This window comes from Clupea harengus, chromosome 19 (assembly GCF_900700415.2).
Source record: "Clupea harengus chromosome 19, Ch_v2.0.2, whole genome shotgun sequence".
Lineage (NCBI taxonomy): Eukaryota > Metazoa > Chordata > Actinopteri > Clupeiformes > Clupeidae > Clupea > Clupea harengus.
In genome coordinates this window covers 9,181,338-9,203,043 of record NC_045170.1, presented here as the reverse complement: position 1 = coordinate 9,203,043, position 21,706 = coordinate 9,181,338, and the positions used below count along the sequence as shown (strand labels likewise).

The 21,706-nt window shown below is 43.8% G+C and overlaps 1 protein-coding gene across 2 annotated transcripts; it reads left to right on the top strand.

Moving 5' to 3' along the window:
• Positions 1–85: 85 nt before the first annotated feature.
• cpsf1 (cleavage and polyadenylation specific factor 1) lies at positions 86–21,585 on the top strand. 2 transcript variants are annotated; one of them, XM_031586431.2, is made up of 38 exons: positions 86–188; positions 796–961; positions 1,090–1,117; positions 1,344–1,477; positions 1,631–1,711; positions 2,028–2,179; positions 2,390–2,536; positions 2,722–2,861; positions 3,144–3,254; positions 3,744–3,837; positions 4,166–4,253; positions 4,438–4,584; positions 5,084–5,135; positions 5,253–5,344; positions 5,977–6,051; positions 6,190–6,270; positions 7,080–7,172; positions 7,402–7,518; positions 8,169–8,310; positions 8,686–8,864; positions 9,597–9,736; positions 10,238–10,412; positions 10,525–10,728; positions 10,842–10,931; positions 11,378–11,524; positions 11,801–11,953; positions 14,858–14,974; positions 15,458–15,548; positions 15,872–15,956; positions 16,217–16,358; positions 16,924–17,076; positions 17,784–17,960; positions 18,703–18,769; positions 18,933–18,980; positions 19,268–19,420; positions 20,281–20,410; positions 20,863–21,001; positions 21,296–21,585. In XM_031586431.2, exons 2-38 carry the CDS (start codon positions 818–820, stop codon positions 21,341–21,343), a joined length of 4,356 nt encoding a protein of 1,451 aa, XP_031442291.1. In that variant the 5' UTR covers positions 86–188; positions 796–817; the 3' UTR covers positions 21,344–21,585. The 2 variants fall into 2 exon arrangements, with proteins under 2 accessions (XP_031442291.1, XP_031442290.1); XM_031586430.2 differs by having other exon boundaries at positions 90–314.
• Positions 21,586–21,706: the final 121 nt, after the last annotated feature.

Sequence of the window (21,706 nt, the reverse complement as noted above, 5' to 3'; positions counted from 1 at the left end):
CCTGTTGACAGACATACAAACCGCACCGAAAACATAACCTCCTTGGCGGAGGTCATAATTAGCTCACACTAGGAACATTTCTTAGGACTCTGTTGTTTCCCTACCGGTCATTTTTCAAGAGTGCCGTATGTTGCATTCTGGGATATGTGATGAATGAATGCGAAGAAGGGAAGCAATTCTAATATAAAGTAATTCAGTCCCTCAACAGGGTTAATTCGTTGTTTAACGCTGAGCCATCTGGGAAAGAGCAACAATGTTCATATGAAATTGTCTGGTCAACACTCTTGTTTGGGAACGTTAACAATCATTGATAGGTACGGCGCACATATCTATCTGCAGTGCAGCAGGTTCAGAATAACTGGATCGGACCAATGCACCAAGCTAACGTTACCATGCAGACTTGTAGCCACTGCTAATCCAGGCTACTTAGCGCGCAGGGTAGTTAGGTGAACACTTGAACGACACAAGGCGTCAAGACAGAAAATATCAGCGTTATTGTTTTTTAATAAACTGCTCACTTGTTGTATGATTATATCATGTTTGCTTGACATCGAGCTACTTTATAAACATGTATTGATCGCTAGCTAGTTAGCTAGCTTACTTGGTGTTGACTTGGATTTCACCCTAGCCCTGTCATTTAACGACCAAAACACTTATTTACAGAATATGTTAGCTAGCAATAAGATGCATTTGTACATACTCTACTAATAAAGTTATTTGAAGGTAAATTATTGCTTATGATAAACAAACGCACAACCTGTAGGGTAATTTACAACTCGTTACCCCTGTTGCCAGGTGCTGACACTGAGCCAGGAGGATGTATGCCGTGTACCGTCAGGCGCACTCTCCTACGGCCGTGGAATTTTCTGTTTACTGTAACTTCATATCTAGTGAGGAAAAAAACTTGGTGGTCGCAGGTACCTCACAGCTCTACGTTTACCGAATCATTCATGATGTCGAGGTGAGTTGTAGGATTCTGAAAATAACCAGGTTCAACCATAGATATCTCGACTTGTATTCTTTCAGTGATTCAGATTAGAAAGATTAGTCCTATTTACATGTTTCTTTTCCCTCTTTTTCGGATTTAAGAATGCCAACAAGACCGAAAAGTCCACAGGTTAGTGTTCTGGTGATCTATCCGATATGTTGTATCTGTATGTCGTCTAAAATCTTCAGTAAATATATAACTTTTTCATTTACTGTTCAGTAAATAAATTACTATTTGATGTGAGGAGGGTTCACATCAAATAAAATCGATGAAAATGCTTTTAGATATTTTTACAATCGAGTGACCGCTTCAGTTAGGTTGGTGTCAACTGTACCTATTGTGATTTACCTCGTAGATGTCAAGAGCCGCAAGGAGAAGCTGGAACAGGTGGCTTCCTTCTCTCTGTTTGGCAACGTCATGTCCATGGCCAGTGTCCAACTGGCTAGCACAAACAGAGATGCCCTTCTACTGAGCTTTAAAGATGCAAAGGTTAGTAGCTGCAAAGCTGTCTAAATAGTTGCCCCATGTCTTACAGAAGACTATACATAATATATCGATGCTGAATGTTTTATCATGAGAGTTTTATCAATTCTGTCAACATTGTCCTAATATTGTTATTGTTTACACATTCTTTGTCCTCAGCTGTCAGTTGTGGAGTATGACCCAGGGACCCATGACCTAAAGACACTCTCCCTGCATTATTTTGAGGAGCCGGAGCTTAGGGTACAGTTTGCATACTTTACCCAGTCAAGGAACATACATTTATTTTTCATGAGATGTTAGGGGTGTCTCTATGTTCATTTACATTGGGCTGCTTGTGAAAGCATGATATGTGGAGTAATGACAGAATGAAATCGGTGATTGATGAAGTTGTTGGCCGTAACTGTAAACTGTTGTAGGGGAGAGCGTTTGTTTTCTCTTTTTTTTTTTAAATAATTTGAGTCACTTTCAGTCATTCCTTATTAGGCACCAGCTTGGACTGGAGCACTTAATGTCAACACTGACTCATTTTCTTTGTTTTTTTGTTTTGCACGTTCAGGACGGATTTGTCCAGAATGTACACATCCCTATTGTGCGAGTGGACCCCGAGAACCGCTGTGCTGTGATGCTGGTCTATGGCACCCGGCTGGTGGTGCTCCCCTTCAGGAGGGATACCTTGACGGACGAACAGGAGGGAATCGTGGGAGAGGGGTAGGTTGATGTTTGGGGGCAGCATTTTGTTACACTTTGTTACATACATGTCATGACAAATTGGAACCGTTGATTGTCATTTATTCATTTATTTTTGTTAGTTATTGAGGAGATGAATTAATAAGTTAAACCTCTAGTTCAGTACATGTGTGGAGGAACAATACAATGGTTCACCTCTGACTTGCCCTCGTTGTTTTTCTGTCTCTGCAGGCAGAAGTCCAATTTCCTCCCCAGCTACATCATCGATGTCCGGGAGCTCGATGAGAAGCTGCTGAATATCATTGACATGAAGTTCCTGCACGGCTACTACGAGCCCACTCTGCTCATCCTCTACGAGCCCAACCAGACTTGGCCTGGGTGCGTTCACCTGCAATAACGCACCGGAGAGAACCATCAAATGTTTCTTAAGAGATAAAACACACACAGCTACGCCCCAGCTTTGTTAGATTTGCTAGACTGCTCAACAGAGAATGTGTGAATTACATATGACCAATGGATGTTCAGCAGGTTGATGCTTGGTTATGTTGTGTTCCTTTTGGCAGGCGTGTAGCTGTACGACAAGACACCTGCAGTATCGTGGCCATCTCCCTCAACATCATGCAGAAGGTGCACCCGGTCATCTGGTCGCTCAGCAACCTGCCCTTCGACTGCACACAGGTCATGCCGGTGCCTAAGCCAATCGGTGCGTGTTCCCTTCACTCCTTCCCTCTCTCTCCCCTTTCTGTTTATGAACAAGGGCATAGGCCACACTGACGTGACTACTAGAAAAATTACATTAAAGCAAAATAAGTTTTGATCTATCAGTGTAGTATGTCAGCTGCACATCTGTACCATTCTTATTGGATGTGAACCAGTTGTATTTGTGTGTGTGTGTGTGTGTGTGTGTGTGTGTGTGTGTGTGTGTGTGTGTGTGTGTGTGTGTGTGTGTGTGTGTGTGTGTGTATGCGTATGCATGCGTATGCAGGTGGTGTTGTGGTGTTTGCTGTGAACTCCCTACTGTATCTGAACCAGAGTGTTCCTCCCTATGGCGTCGCCCTCAACAGCCAGACCAACGGGACCACGGCCTTCCCCTTGAGTGAGTGAACACACACACTCAGTCACACACCCATATGACCCATATGATGAAGGACAAAACCCTTACACCACACATGTAGAATTGGAATCATGTTATATATAGTGAGGAAAGACCAATATACCCTGTCTCTGGTGTTTTTTTTTAGTACCCCACTACACTGGGGCCCAGAGCTAATGCATTATCATATCACAGTTACCCCACCCCCACCCCCCCCAGCTTCATCTGATTTGACTTCACACCAGCTGACTAGTTTTTGATGTCTTGAGAGCAGAGCCCAATGATGTCAACTCTGCATGTCAGCACTGTTTATTGGACACACACACACACACACACACACATTCACACACCCACACACACACACACACACACATTCACACATTCACACACACACACACACACACACACTGCAATACATACAGTTACATGGCTTGTAGTAGATGGTATGAGTAACCTAACTGCCCTGTCTGTATGTGTGCCTGATGTCTGCAGAGGTTCAGGATGAACTGAGGATCTCACTGGACTGTTCTCAGGCCTCCTTCATTGGGCCTGACAAGATGGTCATCTCCCTGAAAGGAGGAGAGATGTGAGTACTGTTCCTCATGTGAATGTGACAGCCAAAGCAGACAACACAATGGCAGTTCACATGTCAATCAAAGATTTCTTTTGGCAATTTATTTATACAGCACTTTCAATGGAGAGATGGCAGCCATGGATCAAAATCCATGATCTTTATAAACATTAGTCTTTTGAAGTAAAAGCCTCTGTAGAAAAAGTGCTCTGTATTAACCAAAAACCCATTTCAAATGTAATGCTTTAGTAATTTGTCATTATTTGTTCTAAATGGATTACATACCTGTACGAATGACATCACATAATTGTGTGTCTTTGTGTGTGTGTGTGTCTTTGTGTAGCTATGTTCTCACCCTCATCACTGACGGCATGAGGAGTGTGCGCTCCTTCCACTTCGACAAGGCTGCCGCCAGCGTGCTCACCACCTGTGTAAGTAACCCCTCCTCCTCTTGCTCCATCACTTTCTTCACCTCTCCCTCCCTCCCTCCCCCCCTCATGATACACTGCACTGCGTCTGGTCCTTATTGCCGTGGACTGCGCCAGTGTAAGGCAGAGAGGCTTGAGTCTCTGTGTGTTTGCCTGTAGAAAGACTCCACCTCCTCTTCCTCCGTAGATGATGACGATGGAGCCGGGGTATCTGTTCCTGGGCTCCCGGCTCGGCAACTCCCTGCTGCTGAAGTACACCGAGAAGTTCCAGGAGCCGCCCATGGATGAGGACGAAGATGAAGACAATGAGAAGGACAAGGAGAGAGACAAAGGGGTGGGCGCTCTCTTCTTCAGTTATTGTTGTTGTTGTTGTTGTTGTTTGCCTTCTCACTCCGTTGGAGCATAGGCCATCGATAGCAAGTTGCCACCAGATTTGGTATCCACTTGTTCTCGATGTTGCAGTAATCTAGTAGAATCCACTGAGCGAGGGATTGGCCCACCCAGCTTCAGTTTACAGCACCTGGTATTCCCAGTTGGTCTCCCATCCAAGTACTAACCAGGCCCGAGATTGGGTGTACTCAGTGTGGTATGGCTTTAAGCCTTCTTCAGTGCATTGTGGTTATTTAGTTTATTTTCCATTAAAAGATGCAGTGGTTATGCCGTAAGCGCAGTGGTCAACCAGTTTAGCTTTAGGACACTGCAGCAACATTGGTCTGTCATAACTGCATGGTATTTCAGATTGAGCAATAGCTTTGCTCTTGGCTGCAGTGTTTTGGGTCCAGCTCCAGTGTGCTTGTTGGCTAAAGGAGTGTGTTTTGTGTTGGTCTGTTCAGGAGGAGCCGCCCAGTAAGAAGAAGCGCATGGATTCTTCAGCCAGCTGGACAGGTACATACCATCAGAACCAGTGTGTGTGTGTATTTGTGTATAAGAAAGAAAGTGTGTGTATGTGAGAGAGTATGTTTTCTTTATTCAGACCCTCAACCTGGTTTTGTCTTCCCACAGCTAAGTCATCCATGCCAGATGAACTGGATGAGATTGAAGTTTACGGCAGCGAGGCCCAGTCAGGCACTCAGCTGGCCACCTACTCCTTTGAGGTACAGTCACTATTTTACCGTCTTCACCACCACGTCAGGCCCTACCAGTGATGGCAGTCCGCCCTGTGAAGTCCTAGTATCTGTTGTGTATGCACTTTGTCCTGATTGGATCCCCAAACAATAACAATCTAGAGGCTTTAAGTTAAGTAGTTACATTCCTGCACTTTTTATTTCTTATGTAAAGTAGTATTTATTGTTACACTAGGTCTCTATTGCTCGTAGCTTGATTGTTTTCTCCTTTGTACGTCGCTTTGGATAAAAGCGTCTGCTAAATGACTAAATGTATTTAATCCCCAAACAATAACAATCTAGAGGCTTTAAGGGTTCTCCAGCTGCTGTCATTTAAAGGCATACAGCATTAGATAAACCAAAGAGGAAATGGAGCAGTTTATGTTTAGTTTAATGATTGTGGTGTGTGTGATTTCTCTCAGGTCACACGATAGCATTTTAAACATCGGTGTGTGTGTGTGTGATTTCTCTCAGGTGTGTGATAGCATTTTAAACATCGGTGTGTGTGTGTGTGATTTCTCTCAGGTGTGTGATAGCATTTTAAACATCGGTGTGTGTGTGTGTGATTTCTCTCAGGTGTGTGATAGCATTTTAAACATCGGTGTGTGTGTGATTTCTCTCAGGTGTGTGATAGCATTTTAAACATCGGGCCCTGTGCCAATGCCTCCATGGGGGAGCCAGCGTTCCTGTCAGAAGAGGTTTGTGTTTATTTTCTAGTTTTACTCTCCTACAGTGTCTTCTCCTTCGGTGCTTCAAGTAAATGTCAAATGAAGGCTCAGTTTAAAAAGTGACTTCAATGGAATTTAGGAATGAACTGTTCATAAATCTCCCCACAGTTCCAAAACAACCCAGAGCCTGACCTGGAAGTGGTGGTGTGTTCTGGCTTTGGCAAGAATGGAGCTCTGTCTGTCCTTCAGGTAAGTGTGTGTGTGTGTGTGTGTGTGTGTGTGTGTGTGTGTGTGTGTGTGTGTGTGTGTGTGTGTGTGTGTGTGTGTAATTAAGCATGTATTCACCCAAGTATACAGGCATGGGCACCTAGGTCTAATTGATAGTGCAAGTGTGTATGTATAGTATTGCACTAATATAGGTGTGTGTGTGTGTGTGTCAGAGAGCACAGCACAAAGACGTGCGGCGGTGAGGCTCGTCTGCCGCACGTTAAGTGTGTGTGTGCAAGAAGAAGTCTGGGTTTACCAGGGCTCCCTCAAAGATTGTGGGAGAAGCCTTTAAAACACCCGAGACACAGGAGCATAAGCTCCCTTCCATCCACTGCCTTCTGTTCCCTTCCAACACCAACCCCCCCAAAACACACACACACACACACACACACACACACACACACACGCACATACTTGTACACATAATCAATCATCTCAGACACACATGCTTGAGGAATACTGCCCACAGCAGATACCTCACACACACTCACAGTTTCGACTTCTTACACACTCATATGCTCAAAAGATTGCATGAATTAACTGCACACTCATGCATGAACATGCACCAACATACACCACACCACTAAGCCACAGCAGTCCTTTGTAGGTGGTTTTGAGTTTCCTGAATTTCTGCTTGACTGACTGGTTTGGGTTGCCTGTCATGCAAACCCAATGCCCTGAAATGTCCCTGACTTGAGTGTAGAGTTTTGCTTTTGTGTGGTTTGTGTTTGTGTTTGTGTTTGTTTCCCTCATCACCCCCTTATCACCCCCTTTTTCTGCCCTCCCATCAGAGGAGCATTAGGCCACAGGTGGTCACGACCTTTGAACTCCCCGGTTGCCATGACATGTGGACGGTCATATCCAGTGAGGAGAAGCCAGAGCAGGTGAGCGCCGCCCCTCCGCTCTCCATGGCTACGGACTCGCTATCTGATATCTTTAACGGAACAATGGAACATTCTGTCGCTCTGACATTACACTTCTCACTTCACATACTTCTGACCCCCCCCCCCCCCCTTCTCTCTCTGTCTTTTACTCTCTGTCATCCATCTGTGATTTGAGTTTTCTTTTTCTTTCTCTCCCTCATGTCTCTGTCTCTCTCTTTCCGTATTCCAGTCATCCACTGAGGAGGCAGACAGTCAGAATCCTGAGGAGGAGAAGCAGGAGCCGACCATAGAGGACGAGAAAAACAAACATGGCTTTCTCATTCTGAGCAGAGAGGACTCCACTATGGTGCATACACGCACGCACGCACACTCAAGCACACACACACACGCACGCACACAACTTACAGAGGTGCGCTGGCACACACTTCAGGAGTAATTGGACAAATAAACTCTTTTCATGCTCCGCAGAGCAACCTGAAAATAAGCCTCTCAGCTTGTCCATAGCAAAGCACTACTCAGCACTCTAGCAGCACAGGAGAAAGCCCAGTAGATTCACCAGCGCGCTTCACTAGCCCAGAAGGAAATGGGATTGACTGATTACAAAACCACAATTTCTGCAAGTGTGTGTGTGTGTGTGTGTGTGTGTGTGTGTGTGTGTGTGTGTGTGTGTGTGTGTGTGTGTGTGTGTGTGTGTGTGTGTGTGTGTGTGTGTGTGTGTGTGTGTGTGTGTGTGTGTGTGTGTGTGTGCATGTAGGTGTGTGTTTATATCCTCTGGCCCTGTGTGTGTGTATTCAGTTTTCATGCTTTTGAGTGTAAGTGTGTGTGTGTGTGTGTGTGACTGGATGAATACCTGAATGAGTGTTTGTGTGTGTGTGTCTGTGTGTATGAGTACACTTAGGCATGTTCCTCTCCATTTCCCTGCATTCCTGTGTGTGTGTGTGTGTGTGTGTGTGTGTGTGTGTGTGTCTAACCTTTTCTCTGTCTCTGTGTCCTCAGATCCTGCAGACGGGGCAGGAGATTATGGAGCTGGACACCAGCGGCTTCGCCACTCAGGGCCCCACTGTGTTCGCCGGCAACATCGGGGACAACAAGTACATCATCCAGGTGTCGCCCATGGGCATCAGGCTGCTGGAGGGGGGTAAGACGCTAGTAGCCTCAGCAAAAAAGAAAAGAAAAAAACAGTCTCTTAACAGGTTTTACCATACTCTCAGAAAAATAAGTTTCGAGGTTCCACTTACAACCATTTGATGAAAGGTTCATTGGAGATCTGTTTGGGTTGTTAGCTTTGTAGTAGAGTTCAGCTTTTAAGTTTTTGTGTGAAGATACTTTGCCAAGCTAAAAAAAAAATGGCAATCTCTTTTCTTACATAGCTCGACGAGGCAGTATACGTTTATTTGCAATATGAGGTAGATAAAAGTGTGTCCTCACTCTCACTTTGTCTATCCCTTCTCTATTCAACTCTCCCTTTGTGTCTGTCTCCCTCTGTCCACCTGTCTTTCCGTCCCGTCCACAGTGAACCAACTCCACTTCATCCCGGTGGATCTGGGCTCTCCCATAGTGCAGTGCTCCGTGGCTGACCCCTATGTGGTCATCATGACGGCCGAAGGCGTGGTCACCATGTTTGCGCTGAAGACTGACTCTTATATGGGGAAGACCCACAGACTGGCTCTGCAGAAGCCTCAGATTCACATGGTCAGTGTCCCAACTCAACTTCACTTCACTTCAGTCAACTTCACTTCACCTCACCTCACTTCACTTCACTTTACTTCAGTCAACTTCACTTCACTTCACTTCAGTCAACTTCACCTCACCTCACCTCACTTCACTTTACTTCAGTCAACTTCACTTCACTTCACTTCACTTCAGTCAACTTCACCTCACCTCACCTCACCTCACCTCACTTCACTTCACTTCACTTCACTTCACTTCACTTCACATTCCATTTGCTTTGCTCATGACTTTTTAGTCCACTTTCAGTCCAGTTTCTGTTCACATTAACTATCAGATCCGTTCAATTAGTCTTTGGTCTCACATGCCCATTCTAGTTTGCCTTTCATTCTTTTCGGATAATGTCTTTTGGTAATTTTGTTATTCACGTTACCTTTTGATTATTTCATATTTTGATCCCTTTCACCCTCAGTCCTCAGCCAGCATTATCCCTCTCTCTGTCTCAGCAGATGTGTATTATCCCAAAAAAAGTATTCATCCTTCTCTTTTAGAAAGTGGAACTTTTCGATGAAGTTGGTTGACTTTAAAAAAAGATTCCAATGCGTTTACTTTATGAACTTAAGCAGATTGTTGTAGTCCTGATATGGTTTCAGTCATGGCCCATTCAGTCGTACCAGTGCAGTTGATCTGTGACATCCAAACCAGAAATGCTATCGTTGACTGAACCGCCATCACACACACGTCTTCTGCCCGTAGCAATCACGCGTGATCACGCTCTGTGCCTACCGCGACGTGAGCGGCATCTTCACCACGGAGAACAAGGTCAACTTCCAGGCCAAGGAGGACGTGGGGGAAAGGAGTCACCCAGAGACTGAGCTGGTCATGCAGGACATGAGGTAAGCCAGTCACAGTGTACCCTCCTGGACAGAGAAGAGGCTTTGTTTTTGTGGTTTTTATGCCTTTAATTGATAGATTAGTGAAGATTGGGACAGGAAATGAGAGGGAGAAGAGGTGGGGAGTGGACAGGATAAATGACATTGGGCCGAATTCGAACCTGTATCCTCCATGGGCGTCAAGCCCGAATGTGGTCGGGGCTACTGTTTGCACCACAGTGCCGCCCAGAGAAGAGGCTTTAACCTCAGATTAATGTGGCCACAATTTTTTTACATTGCAGATGTTCAGTGTGATATACTCGTCGTGAGTTATTAGTGATCAGTCTTTCAATTCCTCACTGATTTATGCTGTTTCTCGCACACTCACAAATCTCTTCCACTATTGGCTTTGATGGAATGGTTATTCAAATGATTACACTCCACAAGAAGGGATGATTGCTAACTAGCGTTGTCCGTCTTCTGTATCCACGTGTCCTTCCGTCTCTCTCTCTGCTCCCCCAAAAGTAACACAGTGGATGACGAGGAGGAGATGCTCTATGGCGACTCCGGCCCTCCCTCCAGCCCCAAAGACGAGGCCAGCTACGCAGCCTCCGCTGCAAGGCACTCTGGGAAAGGGGTTCACGGCAAGAAGGAACCTACACACTGGTGCATTGTGGTCAGAGAGAATGGCGTTATGGAGGTAAAGACTGACATGAATTGATATTCTTTGTGTTCCTTGTATTAATTCTTTGTTATGATTTCGTGGTGTTTATCTATGGCGAAGCTAACCCTTTTTTTAACATTTCCATTAGATTTTCCAGCTGCCAGACTGGCGTCTGGTCTTCTTGGTGAAGAACTTCCCAGTTGGACAGAGGGTGTTGGTGGACAGTTCAGCTGGCCAATCAGCAACACAGGAAGGTAAAAAGGAGGAGGTGACTCGTCAGGGAGATATCCCATTGGTCAAGGAGGTATCCCTGGTGGCACTGGGCTACAATAAGAGCCGGCCCTACCTGCTGGTGAGTCTAAAAACCCTCCATTGTACAGATTTGAAAACACAGAATTACATATGTGAAATGTAGATAAAGATAAACGTTTTGTTTTTAATTTTTTATTATTTTTGTCTCCTTAGGTCCATGTTGAACAGGAGCTACTTATCTATGAAGCTTTCCCTTATGACCAGAAACTAGCCCAGAGCAATTTGAAAGTGCGCTTTAAAAAGGTGAGAGATGGTTGCAACGTGCTTTCTGAGGCTTAGGGTACAGGAAAGCATATAAAAAATATACAGTACCAGTCAAAAGTTTGGACACACCTTGAATTTTTTTGAGAAGTGTTTTCTTTACTTTTATTATGTTCTAAATTGAAGATTAATACTGAAGAAATTTGAACTACGAAAGAACACATATGGAATGATGTTCTAAACAAAAAAAGTGTTATCTACCATGTAGAAAATAATAAAAGTAAAGAAAAAACTTCTCAAAAAATGAGAAAGTGTGTCCAAACTTTTGACTGGTACTGTATATATACGTAAAATATATAAAAACGAATATATATAATATTATATGAAAGCTTATATATTGAAATATATAAGAATGTTTTGTTGGCAGTGCTTTAGCTCTGTGGTCTATCTTAAATTGGTTCATGAATACAGCAGTATGTCTCCTGCAGATGCCACATAACATCAACTTCCGGGAGAAGAAAGCCAAGCTCTCAAAGAGGGACAAGAAGGCTGAGGGGCCCGGTGAGGATGGTGCGGGGGTCAAAGGTCGTGTGGCCAGATTCAGATACTTCAGGGACATCTCTGGATACTCAGGGGTAAGAGCATGGGAGAATGGTTTCTTGATCAAATGATTCCTCAAAGGTTCTCAAGCAGTGAACATTTTAGCAGTTAAGAGTCCTTTTCGGCCCTAAAGGACTGCCTTTGGTAACACACAATTGTGCACGAGCTACTGCGTGAAACATCCTACCTTCTTCCTAGAACCCTTGAAGAACCTGTTGTTCCCTTTAAAGTGTACACCAAGGGGAGAGTAGCAACCATGACCCAAACCTGTCCTGACCTCTGACCTCTGATCTCTCGTGCTCCTCTCTCAGGTGTTCATCTGTGGGCCGTCGCCACACTGGATGCTGGTGACGTCCCGCGGGGCCATGAGGCTCCACCCCATGATCATCGACGGGCCCATCGAGTCCTTCTCCCCGTTCCACAACATCAACTGCCCCAAGGGCTTCCTCTACTTCAACAAACAGGTACTGCTGCAGCCGCAGTTTCTTTTTTTATAATTCACATTTTTTTTATTTTGACACACAATGCAACATAACAATGACATAAGTATCCATGTTTTCTACAAATCACACAAGGACATTGTTACAAAGCACAAACACAAAGCGAAACAAAAAAAACAGACAATCACACAGACACAACACAGCAGCACAGCGATACAGATCACAATACCTCCTCCTCCCATGACACATACCATGATATACAGTACATTAGGTCTATCTTAACACAGTGTTAATTTCGTTGACGAAAACTATGACGAAAAATATTCGTTAACGACCTTTTTCCCGTGACTAAAACGAGACTAAGACGTGACGAAAACGGATCTTTAAAAATAAAAACTATGACTAAATCTATTTTAACTCTCGTTGACGAGACGAGACGAGACGAAAATGTTGGTGGTTGACTAAGTCACAATTTTTTTTTTTTTTCTAAACTTGTATGCACATCATTGGTTGAATGTTGCCCGGTCCTGTATCTATCCCTCCTCCACTCCCTGAGATGCCCAGACAGACATGCAAGTGACGCCCTAACAAACGTCATGATGGCTGAAGTTCAGGCACTCGGTAGGCTACTGGAAGAAAAATAAGAATAGATATCTGGACAGTCTTTAATTATAACTTGACAGAAAATAAAACACAATGCACCGCAATAACCGGCGAGAAACCTTGTGGCTTCAAAATAGGTGGGAAGAACACAACAAGAGGCACCTGAAAGCGCACAATACAACCCTGCAATTTATGCCAAGGTAAATTAGCTAGTAACTGTCAATGATAATTAGCTAATGTTAACTAGTTATTAGAATATATTAGCCAACGTTAAGTTAACTTCAAAGGGGCAGTCGAGTGTATAGGTTGTGTCAGCTTGGATAACTAGCTAGTCATTTTCGATTGAAACCTCCCGTTTGGCTTGGCAAATGAGTTCCAAAACGTTTAGCTAGCTAACGTTAGCTAACTATGAGGTAGCATAGCTAAGTTATACTAGCTATCGATAGCTAGCTAAGTTATACTAGCTATCGATAACTAGCTAGTAAACGCATTGCAGAATGGACTATAGGACAGGCCACGCATGACATTAATCAAGAAAAAATAAATGAATATGTGATTTGTTTACATATCCTTGTCTATTTATGCAATTGTTATTATCATTGGCACTACTTTCAACTCTCAAACTATCCGTCTAGCTAAATATGTTGGTTATCAGATTGCACAGCAATTCATATGGAGGATATGTGGTTGATTTAACTAAGGCCAGGTAGGCATAGTAGTTGTATTGTGTCATCACATCATTTGAATCTTCAAAATCTAGACTTGATATTCTCTTTTATTTTAATAATAATACTGTTAATTAAGTATTGCCTTAAAATTATTATTTACATTGAATTCATTGGAATTCAGCTGTAGGCATATACTAGGAGATCTGTATCTTAGAGACTAATTGCATCCACAGTTTAAGTACTGCAAGCTTGACTATTATGCAGTTGTAGACACTACACAAGGGGTCCCCGGGCCTGAGAAGGGAAGGAAAGGAGTTTAATGTGGCTATAAGATGGACTTTTAAATGTGACTAAAACTAGACTAAAATGTAATGAGACTTCGTCGACTAAAACTAGACTAAAATGTTCTGAGTTTTCGTCGACGAAAACTAGACTAAAACTAAGGAGGATAAAAATGACTAAAAGTGACTAAAACTAATATGCATTTTCGTCTAAAGACTAAGACTAAGACTAAATCGAAAATAGCTGCCAAAATTAACACTGTCTTAACATCATTCCTACTTATCCCCCATCCTTAATATACGTCAGGAAACTATCCCACATAGCAGAGAACTTTGACACAGAGTCTCCCACCTTGGCCAGCATTAGTTCATAAGAGGCTGTACTCGTCATGATGCAGCCGCAGTTTCAATCACGCGGGGAAGTCATTGAGCCAGAATGGTGGAAATGCTCTCTTGAAAAGGGCTTGAGATTCAAGCAGTGGTTACTTGTACCAACCTGCAAAAAGGGCGATTCACAACGGTTTTCACATTTGGTTACATTTTACTGGTCCAAACTGGAGTGTAGTTACTCCCCCTGTCCCCCCTGGTCTTTCCGCATTACATTATTTGGCTTCAAACCATTGAGGGAGGAAAACTGGAAAGCTCCATTGTATTTATTTATTTTTGTACTTAATTTGGTCATTTTCGCACAGCCATAATTGCAAGCTGCTCAGATAAGGTTGTTTTTGCGGAGACAGGCAGCAAGGCGAGACGAATTTGCAGCTTGTCTTGCAAATATGCACACACACACCTTTTACGCACACACGCACACACACCCTCAAGCGTGAACTGCCACATAGCTGTCCTCTATTTTTAATTAATGTTATGAATCATTTCACATTAAAGGTGATTTACTTGTTGGAGGGAGAATTTGGATCAATTAGCAGTCATCAATAGCATTTACTTTCTTATTAAGATTAGATAGCTTTCACACTAAATACGAGCCGCACTGGGGTTACATACCCCCCGAGGACTGGAAGCTACGGTCCCTTGGTGCGCACCCGAGCTAACAGCTTTCACGTCAACAGAACAAACCAGACTAACGACTCAAACAGACTCTGAAAGCACCCTTAGATACCAGTGATACAAACAGACCTCATATTACTGCCACTGATTGTTACCGGTGGTGTAGAAATACTCATGGGTACTCAAGGGTATGAAACCAAACACCAGTACCAGCCATGTGAGGTTGCCCTCATTTTCTAGGGAAGATTATGATATATTTTGACACCCTGAGAAATGTTTTTTGTGGTGATTGATTCGCATTGTCTGTGTGTGTGTGTTTGTCTGTGTCTGTGTGTGTGTGTGTGTTTTGTGTTTGTCTGGGTGACTTGTAGGGAGAGCTGAGGATCAGTGTGTTGCCCACCTACCTCTCATACGACGCTCCGTGGCCTGTCCGGAAGATTCCGTTAAGGTGTACAGTCCATTACGTGTCCTACCATGTGGAGTCTAAGGTAACAGCACCGTCTGGCATTAACAAGCATGTCCGCCATGTAGTAATCCACCACCATTTAACTCACGAGCCTCGCACAGTCAAACCACCAGCAAGTGTTCCAACCCTTGCATGACTCACTGCAAAAATCAGGACAAGAAAGATAAATCAATATGCATCCTTTTATTGATCTTGAAGTCTCACTGCTAGATGTACTCCACCAGACTCTGGTGTGACATGTCCATAGAGTATTGGGGCGGTAGAGAGATGTTGTCGCCTCCTCGTGCTAGGGCTTGTATTGTCATCCACCTCTCTCGTATCTGGCTTTGATTGAACATGTCTGCTAAATGAATACATGTGGATATGCACGGCACTCATTCTCACGCGTCTGTCTGCTTGTCTGTCTGTCTGCTTGTCTGTCTGTCTGCTTGTCCTTCTGTCTGCTTGTCTGTCTGTCTGCTTGTCTGTCTGTCTGCTTGTCCTTCTGTCTGCTTGTCTGTCTCAGGTGTATGCGGTGTGCACGAGCGTAAAGGAGCCCTGCACGCGCATCCCCAGGATGACCGGAGAGGAGAAGGAGTACGAGACCATCGAGAGAGGTCAGGAAATATCAGATCTGTGTTTTTTTTTTTTACGTTCTCACATATTCACAAACATACCACATAAACAGCATCACACACTCATTTCTACAACGCACACACACACACAGTCCCCCTTCACTTAAATACAGTTGAAGATATACACATGCACAGTTGCTTGCTTTCATATCTACCATGACATATATGTAAGTTTAACATTTTATCTGTGTGTGTGCGTGTGTGTGTGTGTGTGCGTGTGTGTGTGTGTGTGTGTGTGTGTGTGTGTGTGTGTGTGTGTGTGTGTGTGTGTGTGTGTGTGTGTGTGTGTGTGTGTGTGTGCGCAGATGACCGGTACATAAACCCTCAGCAGGAGAAGTTCTCTATTCAGCTCATCTCCCCCGTCAGCTGGGAGGCCATCCCAAACACACGGTAAGTGTGTGTGTGTGTGTCTGTCTGTCTGTTTATAAATCAAGCTTGTGTTTCTGTGTCTGCATGTGCTTGATCTAGATTGTCAATAGTGAGCTGCTTTAGTGGGTTCAAATGATCCTCATGTCGATATAATCCTGTCTTGTATTAGTCTTGTGTGTTTTAAATGTTAAATAATGATGTGTGGGTGTCCTCAATATTGATCTGTCTGTGTTCATGCCACTGGACTGAATGTGTGTGTGTGTGTGTGTGTGTGTGTTCAGTATTGATTTGGAGGAGTGGGAACATGTGACCTGCATGAAGACGGTGGCCCTGAAGAGTCAGGAGACGGTGTCTGGACTGAAGGGCTACGTGGCTTTGGGAACCTGTCTCATGCAGGGGGAGGAGGTCACCTGCAGGGGGAGAGTGAGTAACACACACGCACACGCACACTCACACACTCTCACACTCACACACACATAGATTCTGTTCTTCTCTAACTGGAAACGGCCAAGTCTGCACCTCTGTGCCTCAGCACTGGTGCTCCACAGGGCTGTGTGCTCTCTCCTCTGCTCTCCTCTTTCTACACCAGTGATAGGGACTCTGTTAAACGCATTAAGTTAGCAAATTACACCACCCTAGTGTCGGGTAAAGCACAGAACTACTTAATCCTTCTGAATAAGACCCTTTCCCTCTTTCCTCTCTAGTCAGTGCCCTTTGCACTTTAACTTGTTGCATTACACATCGTTTTACTAGTCTAGATGTAGAGTAAATCTCTAGACATATTTCATCCTTAACCGGATGTCCTTTTATGTCAACACCTGCACCAAGATAAATTCCTTGTGCTCCTGGTACTTAGTGAATAAAGATTCTGATTCTGATCTACTCTGTTTGTGTGTGTGTGTGTGTGTGTGTGTGTGTGTGTGTGTGTGTGTGTGTGTGTGTGTTTGTCTGTATGTCTGTCTGTCTGTCTCTGTGTGTATGTGTGTAGATCCTGATCCTCGATGTGATTGAGGTTGTGCCTGAGCCCGGCCAGCCCCTGACCAAGAACAAGTTTAAGGTGCTCTATGAGAAGGAGCAGAAAGGCCCGGTGACTGCACTCTGCCACTGCAGTGGATACCTGGTGTCTGCCATTGGACAGAAAGTATGTGAACATCCACACACACACACAAGCCTGCATGCTTACTCACTCATTAACTAGTGCAGGTATTTATAGAAGTTAATGTACACATACACAGACACACACACACACATTTATAAATGCTCTCAAGGTTGAAAACCTTAATTAGTCCTTGAAAATGACACACGTGCACACACACACCAGGGACATGTCCACGTGTTCGTAGCATATCCAAACAAGGGACAAGAATAGAAAGGAGAACCCCCAGTGAAAACCAGAGTAACCAGATGTCCGAATGACAAGTTTCATGTTTCACATTTCCCGGGGTGGCCAGTGAAATTCCACACCACTGCCAAGTGCATTTACACCAAAGTGAATATCTGCAGGCCCTCATACCCATTCTGCCGCCCATGACGCAGTGTGGAGATCAGGAGAAAGTCAGAACTTTCTGAATACCAAACCGTTTTTAGTAGCTTCAGACAGCTGATACAGTGTAAAACTTTTTTGTAGATCTTCGACCAGTGTCTATGGAAGCTGCCCATTGACCAACTTCTTGCTCTCTCCCTCTCCTTCCCTCTCTCTTTCTCTCTCTCTCTCTCTCTCTCCCTTTCTCTCCCTCGCTCTCTCTCTCTCTCCCTCCCTCTCTCTCTCTCCCTTCCTCTCTCTCTCCCTCTCTCTCTCTCTATCTCTCTCTCTCCCTCTCTCTCTCCCTTTCTCTCCCTCCTGTGCAGATCTTCCTGTGGAGCCTGAAGGATAATGATCTGACGGGTATGGCCTTCATCGACACGCAGCTCTACATCCACCAGTTGATCAGCCTCAAGAACTTCATCCTGGCCGCTGACGTCATGAAGAGCATCTCGCTGCTGCGCTACCAGGAGGAGAGCAAGACCCTCTCACTGGTCAGCAGGGTAAGGAACCAGACACCAGCCCCAGTGGACACTGCTGCTCTCAAAAGGAAGACTGGCAAGAGAATACGTTTCTGTTTCAGAACTTAAGTCAGATTTTAGGGCAGGACAAGGACGAATTGGGGCTTTTTATATCAAACCCTTCAAATATGTTCACTGACCTTTTTAGATGTTATTTTTGTAGTCACGTGACCCTGAAATGTTGCAGCCAGCAAACCATAATAAACAAAGCTGGCTATGGAGGGCCACAGAGGCCAGTTTCATTATTGTCAATGCGATAGCGAAAAGAAAAACAAAATAAATGACAGCTAGACCCCTCTAGACCCCTGTGTTATGGTAGATGGGTTTGTTATGGTTTGTGCTCCCTTGTCAGGGTTACACAAGGACAGACATTAAATTAAGCTTATATTAAATTATTTGATATAAATGTAAATATAGAATGTGCAGGTTTAGAGAGGGAAAAGCTCTCTGGTGTTTTGAGAACGCTCGAGTTAGCATGCGAATTATGCTGAAGGGTGTTACTCTGAAATTAAAACAAGCTGATTTAGTGCTTGAATGCATAAAAATAATGCATTTTATTAACCCCTATGAACTGAAAAGTTTTTACCTCCACTTTCTTGTTTACTTTGAAAGTCATTCTCCTCGACATTCTGTAATGTTAGCCATAGTCCGTATTGAGCTCATTTCTCCAAACCTTTTTTTTTGTTTTAATTAGTTTTTGTAAATGTGATTATTTTTTTCCCAGGATGCCAAACCTCTGGAGGTGTACAGCATAGAGTTCATGGTGGACAACAACCAGATAGGTTTCTTAGGTATGTGCTATATCACAGTCATTTGTTGTCATTGTTATTTTTATAACTTCTTTATTATAACGTCTTTATTTAGCACCCACAGCCTAAAATAATTTAACAGTAGATTTCAGAACCTCTCCTTCTAAATAACTGTCCTGTCTTGTCCTGTCATTCTCTTCTCTAGTGTCTGACAGGGACAAAAATCTGCTGGTCCACATGTATCTCCCAGAAGGTATGTGCCATGTTGGGTACCTGGTCTCTCACATCTTAAAGCGGTTTGATTTTTTTCTGCCCTGAGTCAGACAAATGAAAGATCTTAGACTAGCTATTGTTGGCAACTTGGCAGTCCAAGATAAACACGGTGTAAGAATGCACACTGCAGTGTGATACATCCTGGTGTGTTCTAGGCTCTTAAACCTTGCTTGCATTCAGCTAAATTGTCCGGAAGGTTCAAAAACAAATGTTGGGGAGAAGAATAAGGTTACTGATATTGAAACTGTCCCCTCTCTCTCTCCGTAGCGAAAGAGAGTTATGGGGGCATGCGTCTGCTGCGCCGAGGGGACTTTAACGCGGGCGCGCACGTGAACGCACTGTGGAGGATGCCCTGCCGCGGGGCGCTGGACAGCACTAAGAAGTCCCTCGCCTGGGACAACAAGCACATCACCTGGTTTGGTGAGTCTCTTTGGCCGTGCGATTGGAGAAAGGCACTTCAGGGCTCATAGACACTTTAATATAGATATCAAAGGAGGCCTCAAAAGGCACCTCAGCTCATAGACACTTTAATATAGATTAGTTAACACTAGTTAACAAAACAACCATAACCTTCAACATTTCTCATGTTCTTTAATACTGAGGTTCATGGTATATTATTATTACCTAATATTACCTAACTAACACTGGTACAGGAACTTTAAACTGAGAGGTCAATCATAAATGCTAAGGCTTCTATGAGTATTTCCCTTTAAAATGTTTTATGTTTTGACATGATCTAATATAGTTGACATTGAACCTCATAGTGTAGGCAAACTGACCTATTCATTTTCAATCACTATAACACACTATAAATTAGTTCCTAAACTTTAAGAACTAAGAACGTAACTGTTGGCTCCCACCTCGAGTGCCCCAGTTGTACACGGCCTTCATAAACCTCTGTGAGGTTTATCGTGATTTAATGTGACAGTTATATGCAGTAACGTTTTCAGTGCTCCAGGCACTTAGAATTGACATTAGTCATAATGAACTCCAGGGTGAGGTTCAGGGTTTAACAGTTGTTTCTGGCGGTCGGCCAGGCCAATGTGTCTTATGTATTTAAGAGGGGGCTGAAACCTGCCTCTGATTTACAGATTTATTAGACCTTCGTATGTATGTGTTTTATTACATGTGTTCATGTGTGTCTGTGTGTGTGTGTGTGTGTGTGTGTGTGTGTGTGTGTGTGTGTGTGTGTGCGTGCACCTGTGTGTGTGTGTGTGTGTGTGTGTGTGTGTGTGTGTGTGTGCGTGCACCTGTGTGTGTGTGTGTGTGTGTTCCTGCAGCCACACTGGATGGAGGTATTGGGCTGCTGCTGCCTATGCAGGAGAAGACGTACCGGCGTCTGCTGATGTTACAAAATGCCTTGACCACAATGTTGCCTCACCATGCAGGCCTCAACCCTAAAGCTTTCAGGTAAACAACCACACTCTTTCACTCTCTGCCACACACACACACACACACACACACACACACACACACACACACACACACACACACACACACACACACACACACACAGACAAGCAAGCATTTTTACTCCCTATACTGTATGCTGGTATGCAGACACATGTACTAACTCTGAAACTTAACGCAACAACAGCAAACGCATTCTTATACACTTACACACAGAAACTATGAAGCATTAATGAACACACCCTGAAGATTCCTTCTACTTGTGTGGTCACACACACATGCACGCACGTACACACACAGTCCCAACCACAAGCATTTGTGCACTTAGACCTATAATACTATCTAATTTTCGTAGTAGATTAAGAGCCAAACATTAATTCAGAATGGGATTTCACGCTTGTGAGAGGGTGCAAGTTTGAGTTTGTCTTGACGTCTGGACCCTGTGTGGACAGGGGGTTGCAAAGTGACCGGCGGTTACTTCAGAATCCCATGCGGAACATTCTGGATGGGGAGCTCTTGAACAAGTTCCTGTACCTGAGCACAATGGAACGCAGTGAGTTGGCCAAGAAGATCGGTACCACTTCAGACATTGTAAGTATAGAAAAGCACACAGCTGCCCCCCCCCCCCCCCCACACACACACACACACACATCTGTTCAGAAACTAAAATATATGTTTTTAACAATGTCAGTTCTTTATTATTTGTCACATTTGTGATGTTAAGTGTTAGTTCAAATACAAACGTGAAACTGTACACAATGTTGTTGAACTTTTCCAAACCTACTTCACCCAAAAAAAAAATCTTTAATTTGTGTATTTTCCAGCCTGAACTTTGTACGTTTGATTCCTAAAATTGCTAATGAATTGACACGTTTTCTCTTGTAGATTTTGGAGGATCTCCTGGACATTGACAGAGTAACAGCTCACTTCTAAAGCCTGGCCGTTTCTGGAGGTTCATCCACCATGCTGTACTTCTGAGTTCCTGTGTTTAGTTTAACGCCAGACTGATTGAAAAAAAAAATCTTTTCTTTTTTTTCTGTAATACTCAAAGGTCTGGGAAATTATTTTGTTGTATGTCTTTTTACAAACGCTCAAAAAAAAGGTAATTGAAGATTGTATCATGTTTCATGAAATATTTTGTAAACAAAACCAATTAAAAAAAAAACATTCCTCAACTCTTGTGCCGATTAATTTTAGAGGTGATTGTTCTCTGAACTCTGGGGGGGGAGGAGACGTTCCCACATTCCCACCTATGAGCCTGTATTCCTCATGAATATGTGCATGTATGATAACCGC